Source organism: Euprymna scolopes, chromosome 25 (assembly GCF_053919585.1).
Source record: "Euprymna scolopes isolate OS-2025 chromosome 25, ASM5391958v1, whole genome shotgun sequence".
Classification (NCBI taxonomy): Eukaryota; Metazoa; Mollusca; class Cephalopoda; order Sepiida; family Sepiolidae; genus Euprymna; species Euprymna scolopes.
Genome location: NC_136506.1, coordinates 32622188 through 32641818, shown reverse-complemented (window position 1 = coordinate 32641818; position 19631 = coordinate 32622188). Strand labels below are relative to the sequence as shown.

The 19631-nt window shown below is 32.8% G+C and overlaps 1 protein-coding gene across 1 annotated transcript; it reads left to right on the top strand.

Moving 5' to 3' along the window:
- The first annotated feature begins 704 nt into the window (after window positions 1–704).
- LOC145247148 (tetraspanin-21-like) lies at window positions 705–1400 on the top strand. Its single transcript, XM_080108790.1, has one exon. The coding sequence runs from the start codon at window positions 705–707 to the stop codon at window positions 1398–1400; it is 696 nt and encodes a 231-aa protein (XP_079964916.1).
- Window positions 1401–19631: the final 18231 nt, after the last annotated feature.

Genomic DNA, 19631 nt, shown 5'->3' with positions numbered 1-19631 from the left:
TATTTATGTATTAATTTGGGAAAATTTGCTGAGTCATCTTTTGGAAATGATATTATTTTTCTTAAAATTATGGTGATAGTTGTGAGGTGGGAAAGAAACACGACATTATTGAAATTCATGTTGAAGCAAGGGTTTTCTAATCTCTAACCGCATCAATGGATATTGTCTGTTTTCGTGATTGTCTGATGCATCTTTTTAGAAAAAAGATTCCACAAGTGTGAAAAAATCCAATAATTATGTTTTAGGTAAATGCGGTATTCTGGTAATTTGATTGTATGTAATTAAGTTGAATAGAATAGTACATGGTCATATATCTATTCGAAACAAAGAGAAGCACTCTGAATTGGACGATTACACATTTATAAAAAATAATGGCGTCTACACGAAAACAGTACAATCAAATTGCTTCTGATATTGAAGGAATCGCTCAATTTATTTTTTTCTTAACAACATGAATCAACATTCAGCAAAAAAAAAAACGGTGGTTCAAAATATAATAATTCCTATTACAGAATCTCTCGGTGACAAAATTCAGGAATCCGACTGACTCAATTTTACATATCAGATGAGATAATAGCTCCTATTTAATTTGTTCAGTGTAAAGCTAATTTACATAAGATATTGCTACGGACGTGTATAAATACAGATTCCAAAGCAGGTTCGACAGCGTCACAGTTTTGTTTACTACACGCATTAACACAAAGATGAATCCCACAGTGGACAAATGCAAGTCTGCACTAGTTATAACGACCATCATATGTTTGCTATCATCTATATTGCTTTTTGCATTCGGCTTGACGTTGGAACAATCGTTCTACGGCCGTTCACCTTTGCTTAGAAACTTTGTAAGTGCTCCTGCTACCGCCGCCATATGTTTTGGCCTCCTTACCTTCTTCATAACCAGCTTCACGCTTCTCGGACTGTACACTGGGAGGAAAAACCTGATTTACATGATCAGCTTCATGCTGCTCTTTATACTCGGCCTCGAGCTGGGCGTGAGTTTCGCGTGTTCACTGACGCAGCAAAGCCTTTTGCATCTGATCGGCGATTCTCTTCGCTCTTCCCAGTCCAAGTATTTGACTAACGCCTCTGCTCATGAGACCTGGGACTCCATTCAGCGCAACGTCGGATGTTGCGGGGTTGACAGCTACAGAGAATGGTATTCAGTCTTGAAGGAACATCGCGTCCCGAACTCTTGCTGTATCACCTACAGAGCCAACTGCGGTGAGTTTGCCGTAGAATTAAGGAACGTCTACATTACCAGCTGTACCTCTGCAATAAAGGCACGGGCCGTTGACCATCACATTCCTTCTATTGCCCTATACGTAGTAATTATTATATTACAGGTATCTACCTTGCTGCTAATGTATGGTTATGTATCCAATCTCTCAAACGCCTAGGACCTTTCTCTTCGAATGAGAAACTTAATTGTATACTAAGCTTTTGCTGAATGTTTCTTGACCTTCGCTCAGAGTAGGCCAATTGATTTTGAATTCCATTTAAGGGGTTGCACTATAGAAAAATGTATAGGGAGGACATGGTTAACTGCTATTTAAAACCAACATTTCTTTGTCACTTAGATATTTTCCGAAAAATTTTTTAGGTTAGGTTTAAAACGTCCTAAATTAATAGATTCTTATACAAAAAATTTTATTGTAGAGAAACTTTTCCAGAACATTATTTCCAAATTCTTCTTTATCGACTAGCTAAAATGATCTTGATGGCGTTTATTTAATGCTGAATCATTTTCTATCAAACTTAAAATCACAATTTCCTAATTAAGTGGGGGGGGCGATAATCTTGGCCGCCATTTTTTTCTTGTCTTTACATAGAAATAAGTTTCCAAACTGAAACTCCTGCGTTTGCTCTAATTAGTTTGTTTACTAGTTAACTGTTGCATATTTTGTATTTTACTCTTTCACTTCTCAAATGTAAATTTTAATGTTAAAGGCTCGCATGCATTGCGTTTCGATGTTGTCAAAAAAAAAAAAGTAAGTTGATTAAGCAGTCTTCTCGCATAGAATCTGTAGAAATATCCAATCAAACAGTCGACCCAGGAACTGCAATTCTTCGCTTTGATAAACTTTGTTTAATGAACGGGAGGACTAAAACGATAGGCGTACGCGAGTTACGAGTCTGCGAAAGTAAACCAAAGCCAATTTTCTACTTATCTTCCGTTGCAATGTTGAGCTGGCATGTTTTCCACCGCGTGGACAAATATTATCGTGAACTGACATTTGCAATGTGTTCGCGCTTTTTTTTTTTTTTTTTTTTTTTTTTTTTTTTTTTTGTGTAAAAGTATTAACCCGCAGTTTAAACCCATCTAGTCAAATATAAATTTATCAATATTCTACAGGGTGGGGCAGAACAACTTATTTTTTATTCCAAATAAGTGGCTGTAACCCACCCTGTAAAATTTATTTTACTTTGCCATTAACAAAAAGGTAATACCTAACTAAACATTACAAAGCAATAAATGACATTTCCATTCCTTAAGTTTTTTTGGGTTTTTTTTTTTTTTATTTTTTGTGTTGTTTTTTTGGGGGGGGGGTTATTTTTGTTTTAAGTCTAAAACTTTAGCTTACCTTCGCTTATTGTATTAGTATAATATACTCATGGCAAGCTAACTGTTCTCATTAACAGCTAAAATATGGCTATTGTAAATGTTTTAGGCGAGACCAATTTGAATTTAATTTAACATTTTCGGGAGATTGTGAAATCACTTAATCCCAGATTTACTGTTACCCATAATAGTGATAAATGTCGGCGTGATCTGATTTCAAAATCACGTACAGGATATTGTGTGCTTGATAAAAAAAGACTTCAAAATTTTAAAATAGACAAAAGGAAAACAAATTTAAACGAAATTAAAAAGGATTTACAGATTTTATACAGATAACGAAGTTCTTCGGAAGATGTTACATCAAGAAACTGTAAATCTAATCTTAATATTTTCCTATTGTCTTTTTTATTTTATTATAGGGTGCATATTTCCATTATTCGTACACAAAACTAAATTTATACAACTTATCAGAATTTTGCTTGAAGCATAAATTTTTCAACCCAAATTTCTAGCGATCGATATCTGTTACTAATGGAGCCTTTGTACATGTCTGAAGTCGAAATCATACTATCTTTCAGAGCTCAGCTCAGAGGATGAGGTTGTATATCTAGTCTGCTCCAACATTACCTCTTACATATACACTGTAAGATATGTTCGATAATCATGTATGCAAGCAAAACTGTTTCCGTGGTCGCACCCTCCCCCCCCCCACCTTCAAGTAATGTCCACATTTACAACTTCCACCCTAAGACGGGTTGGATGTAACGAAATTAATTAAATTTGGGGATATCGAGTTCCCAACGAGATGAAGTTTCTGCACGAGACACGGAAAATTAACTTCGTTAAGGATGTGTCCACTTACCTTGGAATATAACCTGAAATCAATTCCCTTTTCGAAATAAACACTTGTAAACCTAAATAATTAAGGAATTCCAAATATAATCGGAATTTAGAAAACGATTTTCTTTATTTTATAAAGAGTTTACATATGTGAATGCCCGGAAGCCACTCCAAGATAAGAGTCAATGTTTGTATTGTAGTTACTAATTCTTTAAAAATAAAAAAATAATTCTCTCTATTCACAAACATGAAACAGTAAATATATATCTCGAATTTATAATTTAAAAGGGATAACATTTCTTTGTGTATTTTCACTCTTCCATGTGATTTGTTTTACAATATGCAAAGTTAGTGATGGTCGGGGAAATTTGCACTTGAAACACATTTAGACAGTCTTTTTTTTTTTTTTTTTTTTTTTTATTGGGAAAACAAAAAAATATTAGTAGCATTGTTCCATACAGTTGAAGAGCCGACTGTAACATTTTCTTACCTTACTATCTCCCATTCCATCCCGGTTAAGCCTGGGAGAATGTTTTCATGACTATCGAATAGTTACTAGTCCACCCCGAATTTAGCATTAAAGGATAATATAAATAAAATTTATTGCATAGTTTCGGTTTCACATAGCAAATATCTATTAGGCATGTATTACTAATCGAGATTCAGTATCCATCTCCAGAAGGGACTTTATTTGTGTTAATTGTATTCTTATTTCTAACGAGATTTGCTATTTAAATCTGAAATTATATCATTGTGCTCAATTAAATTACTATTTCACACTAATTCAATGTCCAATTCAGGGGGGTGTTGTGTAGTATACGTCCGGTTATTATGAGACCTTAGTACCAGAAAATAATTCCTTTGAGGCGTAGCGTAAATCAACAAAATGCCACAAGTGATTTCTCACTAGCATGAGTGCTGGGTGTTTAGAGGTGGTAGTAGGAAGGCAGGCTCGAACCCGTACCGCAAAGGAGGAAAAGAATGGGAAAAAACTGACGTATTTGCTGTTACGACCACCGCCAAACCGGAAATGACGTAGGTTTAAATTATGGCTAGACAATCGAAAAGAGGGGATGACTTTCGAAAATATCGGGGGGGGGCGACCCCTCCCCCTCCCTGCAGAAAAGTTCCCAGTTGAGGGTGAAGAAATTAATGTTTTTAGCCAATTTTTCTGTATTTGTCGTCTGAAGGGTCGAGCTTCAAAACGATACTGATCTTGTGAAGATCCGTCGCCTCTGTCGAATGTTTTAGGCAGACATGTAAACATACATACATATATTTTGTAGCTCAATTTTCGACCCAAACCGATTAAAAAGCTTGCCCTATCTCTGAATACCCTTTACGTAAAATTTTAAATGTTTAGACCAGAAATTGTCTGAGTAATTCGGTAGAGAATGCACAGGTCAAGTTTTTTAACGTTGACCCCTATTATAACACGTGAACATTTACTTTTAGGGGGCTCAAATCAAGTTATCAAGTTAGATCCATGTCCATATCTAAAATTACAAGTGTTTATACGCAAAATTGGCGGGGGAGTTTAGTAGGTTCTCAAAGGTCGAACCGTTGAACTTCGACCCCTTAACAGCCAAATTTCTGGCCGAAAACGGATTACAAAGATTTTCCCAAATCTAACTACTCTGTATATCAAATTTCGAGTCTGTAGACTGAAAATTGACAGTTATTGTGTAGGGAAATGTACACAGACAGACCCACATACACTTTCACTTTTATAAATATATAGATTAGCAACCGTAAGGCATTATTATACCTTAACAAAATATGTGGGTGGCGCAATATTCTTGCTAATAGTTTATTTTTCAGGATAAACAGAATCTGTTTATTTGAAACCGTAATTTTACAATAAATCAAATTAGATCCCAGTAAAAGTTGAAGTGTTGAGGTCTGGAACGATTAAATGGACGAACCCTGAACATGACTCGATCAACATAAACCCACATTTACTATATTGGCGACTAAAACTATTTAATGTATTAAGTAAAATTCATTTTATTTAAATGCAGAAAAGGTGGAGTGTGTACAAAATCGAATTCACTTAAAAAGAAATTAAAAAAGTACCAAATAAAAAGTAAGTTAGTAAGGCCCTTCCAACCCTCTCTAAGTGACGATCCCTCAGTATTCTTGGATTGTGTAAAATCCATAAACAAGCAACTAGATAATAGAATTTATAAAATAAAACTAATGGAATTTTGAAGTGCACAATGGCTTCTAGGATAACAAAAATAAGAGTAGGTTAGGCGAAAAGTGAATAGAATAAATCCTTGGTTAAGAGACTATTGAAGCGGAGTGGATTCAACAAGACCCATAACTGCATGGCCAGGCAGGTAACGCGTATTTGTCACTTCGGAGGATGCGGAAGCTAGTGATGTGAACATATCGTCTTTAGAATTCCGCGGGATGTAATCTGTTTCTTATCACATCTGACCTTAATAAGAAACTCCGTTAAATTATGAAATGGTTTTACACACGACATCCATTTTTTTTTTTTTTTTTTTTTTTTACATGTACTTTTGTCAGAATACTTGAATCTCTTGCCCTAACACCTTTTGAAAAAGGGCTTTGATATACAACCAGCTCGAATAGAAAAAAAAAACGAGTGTGTAAAGCTCGTACACAAGCAGGTAGATCTCTGAAAGTCGGTAGGAATTTGCACAGTACAACGAATTATTCAGAAAGCAGTGGATATCTGACAAAAATTAGGGCTATGACAACAGAATATTCTTTTCATTGTTCTGACTCTCGAGTATATATCCGACACTGTTAGACGCAGTTAATCAATCGAGAACCACATAACTCTATATAAAAACATATATCAACAGATACACACTCGAGAGTCAAAACAATGTAAAGAATATGCTGTTGTCATAACCCAATTAATAATATCCGATGCTTTTTTTTAATCAAATAAAAGTTCGCTTAGTTCTTTCCTGATGACTCCAAGAAGCTAGTGCAATCTGTAACTTGATGTTAATAATTCCTACTCTAATAATAACTAGCAGGCCGGCCCAATCTTACTCGGAATTAAATTAACTGTCATTTATTTCAAGTCTATAATACTACGCGTAACCCGGGTATAAGAGACTTCTTCTCCAGGGCCCTGTAGCTCTCTTATATCCCGGTTACACTGTAGATTGACACAGGCTCTAATTTGGAGCCAGAGAAAATCTCTCTTATATCCGTTTTTCTTGTATTCTGGTCTCTTATATACGGGTTAAATTGCATAATACTATTATTTGTACATATATTATTCTGATTGGAATTCATTGAGATGAGTATTATTTATTCATTTATTTTATTGCGGACTATTATCCTCATCTTTTAATTGTTGTTTCGTGACGTTTCTGCCAACTATTCCTCTGGCCTTCGTCAGGTCGTAACCGCGACAAGATAGGAACTCTGAATCTCCTTACTGGATCCTCAACAATTACTACTTTCCATAGTTGTTGTCTCACCATGTTTTCGCCACGTAAGCCTCTGGCCGGCTTTGGGTAGGATTGAAACCACTATCTTCAGACAATGCTCACCTGGAATCGTAGAGATTTAACATCTCTATCCACTGCGCCAGTTGAGCATTGCCTGAAGATAGCGGTTTCAATCCTACCCAAAGCCGACCAGAGACTTACTTGGCCCAAACTTGGTGAGACGACAACAACTATGGATGGCAGTAGTTGCTGAGAATGCAACTCGGAGTTCCTATCCCATTGCGGTTAATACCTGGCGAAGGCCAGGGGAATAATTGGCCGAAACGTCGTGAAACAGCAACTAAAAATATGAGGATAATAGTCCGCAATAAAATAAATCAAATTATTTGTACCTTAAAAATTTTATAATATTCAATTTTTCGAGACGAGGTTCAAGTCTAAATTCGGCATGTATCGGTAAAGCAGTGCATTTCTTGAAATAAGTATTTTAACTTGAATCGCTAATATCCTCCTTACTTGTCTTACTTTGCATTTTCTGCGAATTAACATCAACCTCTCACACTGTTGTTTAGTCTTGCTCCATGTCCTGAACCCCATGTTAGCTTTGCTATTTATTAGCTTTTGTTTTTAATTTTCTAGTCAAAAATGCGTAACCCTTTTAGCGTGGACTTAGTTTTCATAACATTCCAAAAATCACGTAAATATATCAAATACACCTAAGTTCATATTTTCATCCTTATCCTCATAGCAGTATTTGCAAAACCTCTTCTTTAGGAGGAGGGAGAATTAAAGTCACTGGAATGCTGAGACTTACACTACACTCGGAAATTCATGTTGAAGTAATAGTTTGATTGATCTGCTTGTAATGAAATAATCAGTCACAGCAATATAACAAAGTTATTATTTTAGTTAGGGATCGATAATGTAGGTTTTAATTATGAAAATGAATCTCTAAACGTGTTAATTTTTTATGTATTAATTTCGAAAAGCTGCTGAAAGAGTTTATGATTTAAACATTACTTTATTTCAAGTATATTTTTAAATGAGGTGGGGGATATGAAATCAGTCCTGGAAATTGCTGAACCGTTTACGCATTAAACATTAGTTTATTTCATTATATTTTTAACAGTGGAGTGGGGAGTGAAGTCAGTCCTAGAAATGACTGCAAACATTTACGTTTTAGACATTACTTTATTCAATGTATATTTTTAACAGTGGGGTGGGGGATAAGAAATTAGTCCCGGAAATGGCTGAAACAGTTTACAATTTAAACATTACTTTATCTCATGTATATTTTTAACAGTGGGTTGGGGATATAAAGTCAGTCCCGGTAATGGCTGAAAGTTTACGATTTAAAAATTACTTTATTTCACGTATATTTTTAACGGTGGGGTGGCGTACAGGAATTTAGTTCTAAAATTAGGTGAGATAAGTACAAATATATACTAGCAGAATACCCAGCGTTGCCCGAAATCAAATGAGATAGATGGAAGATATATACTAGCAAGATTACGCGGCATTACCCAGGATTGGATAAGATAGGTAGAACATATATACTGTTAGAATACCCGGAATTGATTGATCTGCTTGTGATGAAATAATCAATCACAGCAATATAACAAAGTTATTATTTTAGTTAGGGATCGATAATGTAGGTTTTAATTATGAAAAATGATTGTCGAAATGAGTAACATATACAAGACTTATGAAAAATGATAAAATGTGAGTTAATTGACGGTTGTGTTTATAATGAAATAATTGGCCCAGGCAATATATCAAAGTTATTATTTTAGTAAGGGGGCTCCATAATGTGGTTTTAAATTTATAACAATGATTGTCAAAATTAGTAACATATCCAAGAATTATGAAAAATGATGAAATGTAAGTTAAATGTCGGTGTGTTTGTAATGAAGTAATAAGCCCAGATAATATATCAAAGTTATTATTTTAGTCAAGGGGCGATAATGTGGGTCAAAATTATGAAAAATGCTTGTTGAAATTAGTAACATATTTAAAAATTATGAAAAATGATAAATTACAAGTTAATTGATTGGTGTGTTTCCAATGAAATAATCATCCCTGACAGTATATCAAAGGTCATTATTTTAGTAAGGGGTTGGGGTGATAATGTGGGTCAAAATTATGAAAAATGATTGCCAAAATAAGTCACATGCCAAAGCATTATGAAAAATGATGAAATCTGCTTGAAGTGATTCGTGTGTTTGTAATGAAAAAAATAAGCCCAGATAATATATCAAAATTATTATTTTAGTAAAAGGGGGCGATAATGTGGATTACAATTATGAAAAATAATTGTCGAAAATAGTAACATATCCAAAAATTATGAATAATGATGAAATGTGAGTTAATTGATTTGTGTGTTTGTAAAGAAATAATCAGCCCACACAATATATCAGTTATTATTTTAGTAAGGTGGTGCGATTATGTGGGTTAAAATAATGAAAAACGATTGTCGAAATTAGTAACATATCCAAGAAATATGAAAAATAATGAAATGTGAGTAAATTGATTGGCGTGTTTGTAATGAAATAATGAGCCCATGCAATATATCAAAGTTATTATTTTAGTAAGGGTGGGCGATAATGTGATTCATAATTATGAAAAATGATTGTCAATCTTATTAACTTATACAAAAATTATTAAAAACGATGAAATGTGAGTTGATTGGTGTGTTAGTAATGAAATAATCAAACCAGACAATATATCAAAGTTATTATTTTTGTAAGGAGATGTTCTAATGTGGGTTAAAAATGTACAAATTATTGTCGAAATTTGTAACATATCCAAGAATTATGAAAAATGGTGAAATGTGAGTTAATTGATTTGTGTGTTTGCAATGAAAAAATCAGCCGAGACAATATATTAAAGTTATTATTTTAGTAAGGGGGCGATAATGTGAGTCAAAATTATGAAATATGATCGTCGAAATTAGTAAAATATCCAAGAATTATGAAAAAAAAAATGATAAAATAAGAGTTAATTGATTGGTGTGTTTGTAATGAAATAATCCGTCCAGGCAATATATCAAAGTTAATATTTTAGTGGTGGGGGGGGCGATACAGATTTGACAAAAGAGCAAGAATAATATGATGGTGTCTCCATTCACGCTGAACATCCACAGAATGCCCAGCAGCAATATATTACATATGAAAGATGCCGCCGTGGAATTTCCACAGGTTCCGCTAGTTATTATTATTATTATTATTACTATTATTATTATTATTATTATTATTATTATTACTATTATTATTATTATTATTATTATTATTACTATTATTATTACTATTATTATTATTATTACTATTATTATTATTACTATTATATTATTATTATTATTATTATTATTATTAATATTATAATTCTTATTATTATTACTATTACTATTATTACTATAATTATTATTATTATTACTATTATTATTATTATTATTATTACTACTATATACAAAGATGATAAATGCATTCGTTAATGAAAAGAAAAGTCGTCAGCTTAAAAATTATTTGGCTCTCACTTTAGAAATCCGACTAAATTATACATATATATATATATATATATATATATATATATATATATATATATATATATACATGATACACCTTGTGTGTGAGTTCGTTCCTTATTGACTCCGAAACGGCTCGGCCGATTTTTAAAAAATTTCATACAAGTATTCTTAATGTGTCTGGAGTGTTCTTCAGTAGGTTTTATATAGGAATACCTGTGATAAGTATCGATAATCGCAAAAAAATCCGATAAAAGAAAAAAAGTCCGATTATGACCAAAGTTAACACTTTATACAGCCTTGCATCACGATTGCATTCGAGAAGTTTTATCACTGCAGATGCGAAAATAATCAGCATATAAAATAAAGAGTAGGTTCCTTGGTAGGACGTGGGCGCGTTCGAAACGAATGTTTGTTTAGAACACAACTTAACTATGATACTCAACTTTTGTATTTCAAATTTAATTCAATCTACTGTTGGTTTTATAAAATTATGTACGCATAATTTTATAAAAAACCAACATTAGATTCTATACAGTGCAATGTAGACTATTATGAATTTTGTACTATATCACTGCGGGGAGGCATGTGAATCTCCATGGCTTGAATTAAAGTTTAAAATTAAAGTCAAGTATCATATTCAATTGTGCTCTAAATATATATATATATATATATATATATATATATATATATATATATATATATATATATATATATATATATACGAAAAAAGCGACCCCTCGTTGTGGAAAGGTGCCCAGTTGAGGGTGGAGGAATTAATGTTTATAGCCAATTTTTCTATATGTGTCGTCTGAAAGGTCGAGTCTCAAAACGATACCAATCTCGTAAAAATCCGTCGCCTCTGTCGAACGTTTTAGGCAGACATACATACATACATACATACATACATTTAAACAGACAGGTGATATTTATATAATAGATTAATAATTTATTTTAATACCTACAGATATTAGTGTTTCATCCTTCTAGAATTATTAGTACAAGAAGTTATGATTGCCGCTGGTCGTGGGATCCGAACCCGCAGCGAAGCCATCTCTGCCTTCATCAGAAAGGTACAAACCATAGCGCCACCGTCTATCACAAAGATATTCAGATGAAAATAAATATTTATAAAGGCATAAACGTTATACAGGAACGGTCTACAGCGATCGAGCGACTATGCATATATTAGTGTAAAATCTCTACAAACAGACGAAAATATGTGTTTAAACAATCTTCTTGATATATTACTAAATTACGTTTTTATATAGGAGTCACATCTTATCAAGGCCCGGAGGCCACTTGAAGATAAGGAATGTATGAGTGTACGATAGTCAATAGGACAATAATCGTTATAACGGAAATTTGGTAAATTGAATTAATTAAGGAGATGACTAATCAAGAACTTGTCTACATTGGACTTAAAGACGACCATGCTGAAGTCAGCTGTAAAGCAGACAAACTGAAGAGAGCTCTAAAGGTGTGCCGTTCTAAGAAAGAAACCTTGTTCATGGAATCCATGTTTTAGTTAGGCACAGACAAAGAGTGGAGGAAATTATTCATAGTGGTTTCAGCTATACTACTGTAAAAGTTTGGCAAGGGGGCATAGATTACAGCACAGACGGGCATTTGCCATGAAAATAACGATAAGGCAGAGACTTTTCTTCAATGGGAAAGAGGTTGCAGTGAAGAGAAAAGATCATCCCCTACTAGGCTACGAAATCTATTTTGAGATCTGTCAAGGCATGATAAGGTGCTTTTAATATCTCCTGAACAGATGTGGCAACAGTACTCCATCCTAGGACGTACTTGGCTCTTATACAGGTAAAGGATTGCATCGGCAGTGAGTTCTTATAAAATCATAGAATTACGTTAGTTATTTAATTTTTCACGTAAATTATTTTCATTTCTGATTACCTATTCGTGTTTTATTATAGAGTTGAGGGTTTCGTTCTGGATCGATTTGAAGCGGCGGAGTAAGTCTTATCTTATTGTTTGACTTACTTTTTCATTTACCCTTGCCATTTGAAATGATTTAACCCGGGAGCTAAATGCAAACACATGTATTACTCGAAAAGTTTCGTGTGGAAAACCTATATTTATTTATCAGCTTGGAAAGAAATATTGTCTTATTTGACTTCATCACTTTGCAGCCTCCTAAGTTCTACGCAATTCTAGAATTTTTGATGAATTGGTATTTTAATATCTTGCTTTGCTTCCAGGTATAGTAATTATTAAGTAGTCGAAAATTATTAAGTTTAACTGCCTCAGCCGTCAAAAAATGGATATTATGGAGGAGCATCTGGTATACTGCATGTTCTATGAATTTAAAAAAGGAAACTTAGAATCTACAAGGAATATTGGAACTGTCTATGGAATGAAGGTTCTGGGTGATCGACAATGTCAACAGTGGTTTGCAAAATTTTCTTCTGGGAACTTTAACTTATCAGATCGACCGCGTTCAGGAAGACCAACATCAATTGATGAAGACGCCATTAAAGACGCTATGGAGGTCAATTCAAAGTTAATCAGCAGAGAATCAGCTCAATAATTCAATACAATCCATACAACAATCATTTCATGCGTTCATGAGTGAGGAAAAATTTTTAAACTTGGACCCTGATTTCTCCACGATTAGACTTACGCTCAACAAAATCAAAGACTGACTGTGTGCATATCTTTGCTTTCTAGGAATAGTCGAGAACCATTTCTGTGAAGAATTGTGAAATGAAAACGTGTCATTTACAAGAATCCTAACGCAACAGACAATGATTAGTCCGAAACCAAAGTCTACAATCTGTTCCAAAACAAAGACTACACCCAAAGAAGGTTATGCTCTTTTTATGATGGGGCATGAGGGACTGATTCATTACGATTTACTAAAGCGTGACTAAAGTGAAATATTGTCCGCAGCTGGATGGTCAAAGAACTGCTATATCAAATTCAATACATCAGCATGATAACGCAAGACCTCACACAGCTTGAGCCACTCAGAGAAAAGCCATTAGTTTCTATTGGAAAGTTTTTTCATCATCCAACTTATTCACCTGATATTACTCCATCCGACTACCATATTTATTTTTCAGCTGAAAATGAATAATTTAAAATTATGATTGCGTTTATTTAACTGAATGTATTTCGTTTCGAGAATATTCTCATTAGGCGATGTTTTTAAATTATTCAGGAAAATAAACGAGAAAAGTAAAGTATAAAATTTAGTGATTTAAATTTAGTGATAACATTTAGTCGCAAATACACTGGGTATGTATCGAAATCGATTGTAAAGAACACGAACACTCCCCAAAAACATTTTGTTTAACTTTATCGATTAATACAAAAGAAGACACGACTAGTTGTTAAACCTTGTGTTTACATATTTCTAGTAATCGTTAGATATATCTTATTTTAAGATGAGGACCATTTTTGTACAAAAAGTAAGTACTAGATAAAATTAAATTGTCTTAAAGAAATGAGAGCATTAATCACCCAGGAATTAAAAGGTTCAGTTCCAAATTCCGTGCAAAATTCCAAGTACTCAATAATAAGAAACGAGTTGCTTAAAGGGCCTGTCATAATTATTTACTATAATAATTAAATATCTACAGATATATATATATGTATATTAAATACCTACAGATATATATATATATATATATATATATATATATATATATATATGTTAAATACCTACAAATGTACATATATATATATTAAATACCTACAGATATATATATATATGTATATTAAATACCTACATATATATATATATATATATATATATATTTAAATAAGGGAGTAGTCACCAACAATGTGTATTTTTTAACATTATTTTATTATTCCGTGTTTTGGTTTTTCATAGAGAATTATGTTTGGATCATTATAATAATGTTTTTAAGTCATTGAAATCGTTTACCAAAATGGCACCGACATATGCCACCCTACACTCGCTTTCCTAGAAGAGACCCTTTATGAAAGGATAGAGCAAAAGTACGGGCACGATATAAAAAACACTATTCATAAAATCTTGGAAAAGATACCTAGACGACTGCTTTATCCTCTGGAGAACCTCATGGGGGGGATATCAAAGAACTCCACACTTTACTACAAAATCTACACCAAAATAAACTTCACACTAGAACAAAGCCTCACAGAACTACTTTTCATAGACATCCTAGTAACAATAAAAAACAACAACATTATCACAGACATCTACCACAAACCCACAGACACTCAACAATACCTCCACTTCAAAAGCCACCATCCTAAAAATTGTCTAAAATCAATACCCTACTCCCTAGCACGTAGAGTCTGCACCATAGTAACAGACAGACACCTCTGTTCAACTAGACTGAATGAACTACAAATAACACTGCGGAAAAGAGGATACCCACTACCACTAATACAGAAAGGTATTGAACTGGCGGAAAAAATTCCAATAGACCAACTAAGAACCCCAAAAGAACACAACAAAGAACAAATTCTAGCATACGTCTCTACACACAACACAAACAACCCAGAACTATTCACACAGATAACAAAAAACCTTATCCTCCTTAATCAGAACGACAAACTAAACAACATACTTAAAACAACAAAAATAATAAAAAGCAAACGCCAACCCAAAAACTTAAAACACATCCTAACTTCCTCAAAACTCGTCTCACATACTACAAAAGGAGTTACAAAATGCAACAAACCGCGATGTGGAGTATGTGACATATAATAAAAGGTAACACATACACATTCAAAAACCCAGCACAAACATTCAAAATAAAAAAGGATCTAAATTGCACCTCCAGAAATGTAGTATATGCACTTAGATGCACAACATGCAACAAATCCTACATAGGCGCCACCAACAATTTCAGCAAAAGAGTGGCCTTACATAAGAGCAACATCAAAATTGCAGATAACAGACACCTCTATGTTTCAAAACACGTACACACATGCAGTGGAAACAGCTTCAAAATAATGCCAATCTTCCAAACGGACAATTATTTTTATTTACTTACACAGGAAAAAAACTTCATCACCAAATTCACTCCTTAACTGAACAGAACCTAATATATATCATCACACAAAAACCTGAAATGCAAGGTATACTCGCATGCACACCCATACACATACACATATACACACCCACACATTAATCAGAACCGACACATTAAAACACACACACGTGCGCGCATACAACCACACACAGACATAACACCCCTATCTCTAATACAACACACTGAACAATACCAACCCTACTTAACCTCGAAACCAACAACACTAGGAGACACCTAGAATCATAGTATAATATCTTTTCCAACACCTCGCTCCCTCCTCAGTCAGGGGAGGAGAACCCCCTCATGACTGAAACGACTATCTTCCCTTCTATCATCCCCCTCTCATACCTACACCCCCCACTGCCCCCCCTGTGGGGAACAAAATCTTCCCCACACTAGGAACCGATCCTGGGTCTGGCCATACCCACATGGGGAGACAAATAAATAGAAACATTAAAAAATCCCCTATTTTAAATACACCCCTCTTTCTAAACAAACATAATATCAGACTAAAACGAAAAATCATAATACTAAAATCCAAAAAATAAATATCAAAATAGAATGAAAGCACCCCTACCCTTACTTCAGAAGAGCCAGTCCCCCCTCCCCACACATACACATTAGTAACGACCTCGGACCACAGCCGCCTTCCTAAGAAAGCAAATACCCCCAAAATACTATAAAACAATATACACATTCCCAAACCAATAAAAGCAAACACACACACGCACACACACGCGCACACACACACATAACACACACGCACACACATACACACACACCGTACCCCACCCTAAAGGAAAAGAAAAACACATTAGCAGAAAGAGATAACGACTGACTACAGCGAGGTCAAAATCTCCCTGGACAAACCAAATAAAAAAGCAATAAAAAAGCAATAAAAATTCAGCATACCAATGTATAATGAACACTTACAAGCCTCCACCCCTTGGAAAAACTTCAAACTAACTACGAAAATCGCCATTTTTACACATTTGAAAATAATTTCTGACGAGGACGCATCAGACCGTCTGAAACGTACGTAAACGATTTCAATGACTTAAAAACATTATTACAATGATTCAAACATAATTCTCAATGAAAAACCAAGACACGGAATAATAAAATAATGTTAAAAAATACATTGTTGGTGACTTCTCCCTTATTTAAATATACATCTTTCTTTCGTTGGAAGTTATTAACCCATTTTATATAAATATATATATATATATATATATATATATATATATATTAAATACCTACAGATATATATATATTAAATACCTACTGATATGTATATATATATCAAATACCTACAGATATGTATATATATATATATTAAATACCTACATATATATATTAAATACCTACAGATATATATATATATTAAATACCTACAGATAGATATATATATATATTAAATACCTACAGATATATATATATATATTAAATACCTACAGATATATATATATTAAATACCTACAGATATGTATATATATATTAAATACCTACATATATATATATATATATATATATATTACATACATACAGATATATATATATATATATATATATATATATTACATACATACAGATATATATATATATATATATATATATATATATATATATATATATATATATATATATATATTAAATACCTACAGATATATAATATAAAGCTCAACGTCTGTGTGTGTGTCTGGTCACGAATAGGCTCCTATATGGTTGACTATTATAGAAAACTGATCATATATAATGATTGAAGATGTATCGAGACACAGGAATGGGTACGTTTGATCTGGCAGAATGATGATTCATTAAAATGTTGGGGTCTGCGTTCGCGCCTAGTCCTCCAAGTATGAAAAAAAAATTTAAATTAGAAAAAAAAAAGTTTACAAGTGTTTTTATATAGATGTACATAATAATACTTTGATAAGTATGTTTTAACTTAAATAGGGATGGTATAATAAAATTGTGGGGTCTTCGTTCGCGCCTGGCCCTCATAAAATGGAAATAGGCACAGACTTTAATAAAGACTTTTCATGTCTATCTGCGTAAGTATACTTTGATAATTATGTTTCAGTTTGAAAAAATATGGTATAATAAAATTACGGGGTGTTCGTTCGCGCATGACCTCCATAGAATGGAAATATGTCACAAAGTTTAACAAGGTTTTTAATATAAATCCACACAATATTGTGATAAGTGTTTCAGTGTGAACAGGTATGGTATAATAAATTATGGAGTTTATGTCTTTTATTTTCATCATATTTTGCTTTGGTTTTGATACCGTAGCTATCTCTTTACAACCCTTCCTTTTCATAACCTATCTTACATTCATAAATAACCTATCATACTTTCATAAATCAGAGTCCATTTTCTGTAGGTTATTTTTTAACCCAGTCAACGACTGGTACATTTGCTAGTATATATATATATATATATATATATATATATATATATATATATATATATATATAAATATATATATATATAAATATATATATATATATATATATAACTTGGGTTTATTCGGCTATAATTGAAAACGAAACCAAAACTTTGAAGAATTCTTAGTAAAATTATTTATTATTTAAAAAAAATTGATAACTTGAGTGCTATCAGCTATAATCGAAACCGAAACTAAAACTCATAAAGAATTCTTGGTAAAATTATTTATTACAAGAAATGGAAGGTCATAACAATCAAACGACAGTCACTCGGAAGAAAAACGATGTAAGCACGACACAGAAAACAACACACACGCTATCGTATTATTATGTAGATAAATAAATAATATGCTCTTACTATAAAATAGTTGTTTACCAAAGATTATAAATTTATATAATTGAAATCGATTTAACTATTACACGTCTCTGCTCATTAGTACTACTAATCTATATTGAATACTTTTATAAGTAATTACTGAAAACATATTTGCGTAATATATTATAAAATTATGATAGATGTGCATATATATATATATGAAACAGTTATCTATATATGTACTATTAATAAAATTGTAAATGTTTATTAATGTGTGTGTATATACCAATAAAACTTTCGAACAGATGCTCCAAATTTAAAATTTCTTTTTTCCCTGGGAGGTGTGAGTCCCTAGATTGTCTTTATCTATATATGGTTCGTAACGAACAACGCCGAGTCACACAAAAAGCCTGAAATAAGGGTTTTTTGGCCGTTTCATGGAATTGTCGAAAAAGTTACCTGCCCATGTCAACGAAATTTAGCACTGTCTGTATACAGTCGCGGTAACATCTCTCGGCATACGGACAGGATTTGTAGCGCAATAGATAACGCGTCTGACTACGGATCAAATGATTCCAGGTTCGAATCGTGGCAAGTTCATAATAATTTTGACCATCATTTTATCCAATGTTTACTCATTATCCTTTACTCTTAGTTAGGGTATTTTCGGTGATTTTGTTTTGTGCATATGGGAATTTCCCATACACCGAGTTTACTGGGTAAGCGTTGATGGTAAGACGATGTTGAGTGTACTTGATGTTGAGTGTACTTGATGTTGAGTATACTCGATTTTGTGTTTGACTCAGCGTTGTGTGTGCCGACGCGGCACAGCTGCTAGTATATAATATATATATATATATATATATATATATATATATAATTTAAAGAGGGTTAGAACAGTAGTCTAAAGAGCAGAGTGTATTTTAATGTGACAGTAAAATTACTAATTTAAGCAAAGAACAGTGCTCGTTGTAATTCAGATATATAATAAGCTCGATAGGCAAATATCCTAGAACTACTTTAATATTTAGTAATGTGATTGATAATTTAAAATTCAAATTGGAATTAAAAATTAAAAATCTGTTTCATAAGAAGGAACAAAACAAGTCTCCTCATCAGCAAAAGTATTGGTTGGCCTTTTCATTTTAAATGAAATTTATTCTATACTCCATGAAAATTTCAAACTTGAAGGACTATACAGAGATGATGCACTTTTCGTAACAAACTCCACAAATAAAAATTACGAAAAAGCAATTAACCCCCTACATAAATTATTTAAAAATTATGGACTTACTATTAAAATCTACCCTAATAAAAAAATGGTTAATTTCTCAGACATAACCTTAAATCTTGAAAACTTTACCTTTGAACCCTATCATAAACCTAACCAATCTGTACTATATGTCCATAACGAGTCAAACCACCCTAGATCTATATTGAAATCACTAGCT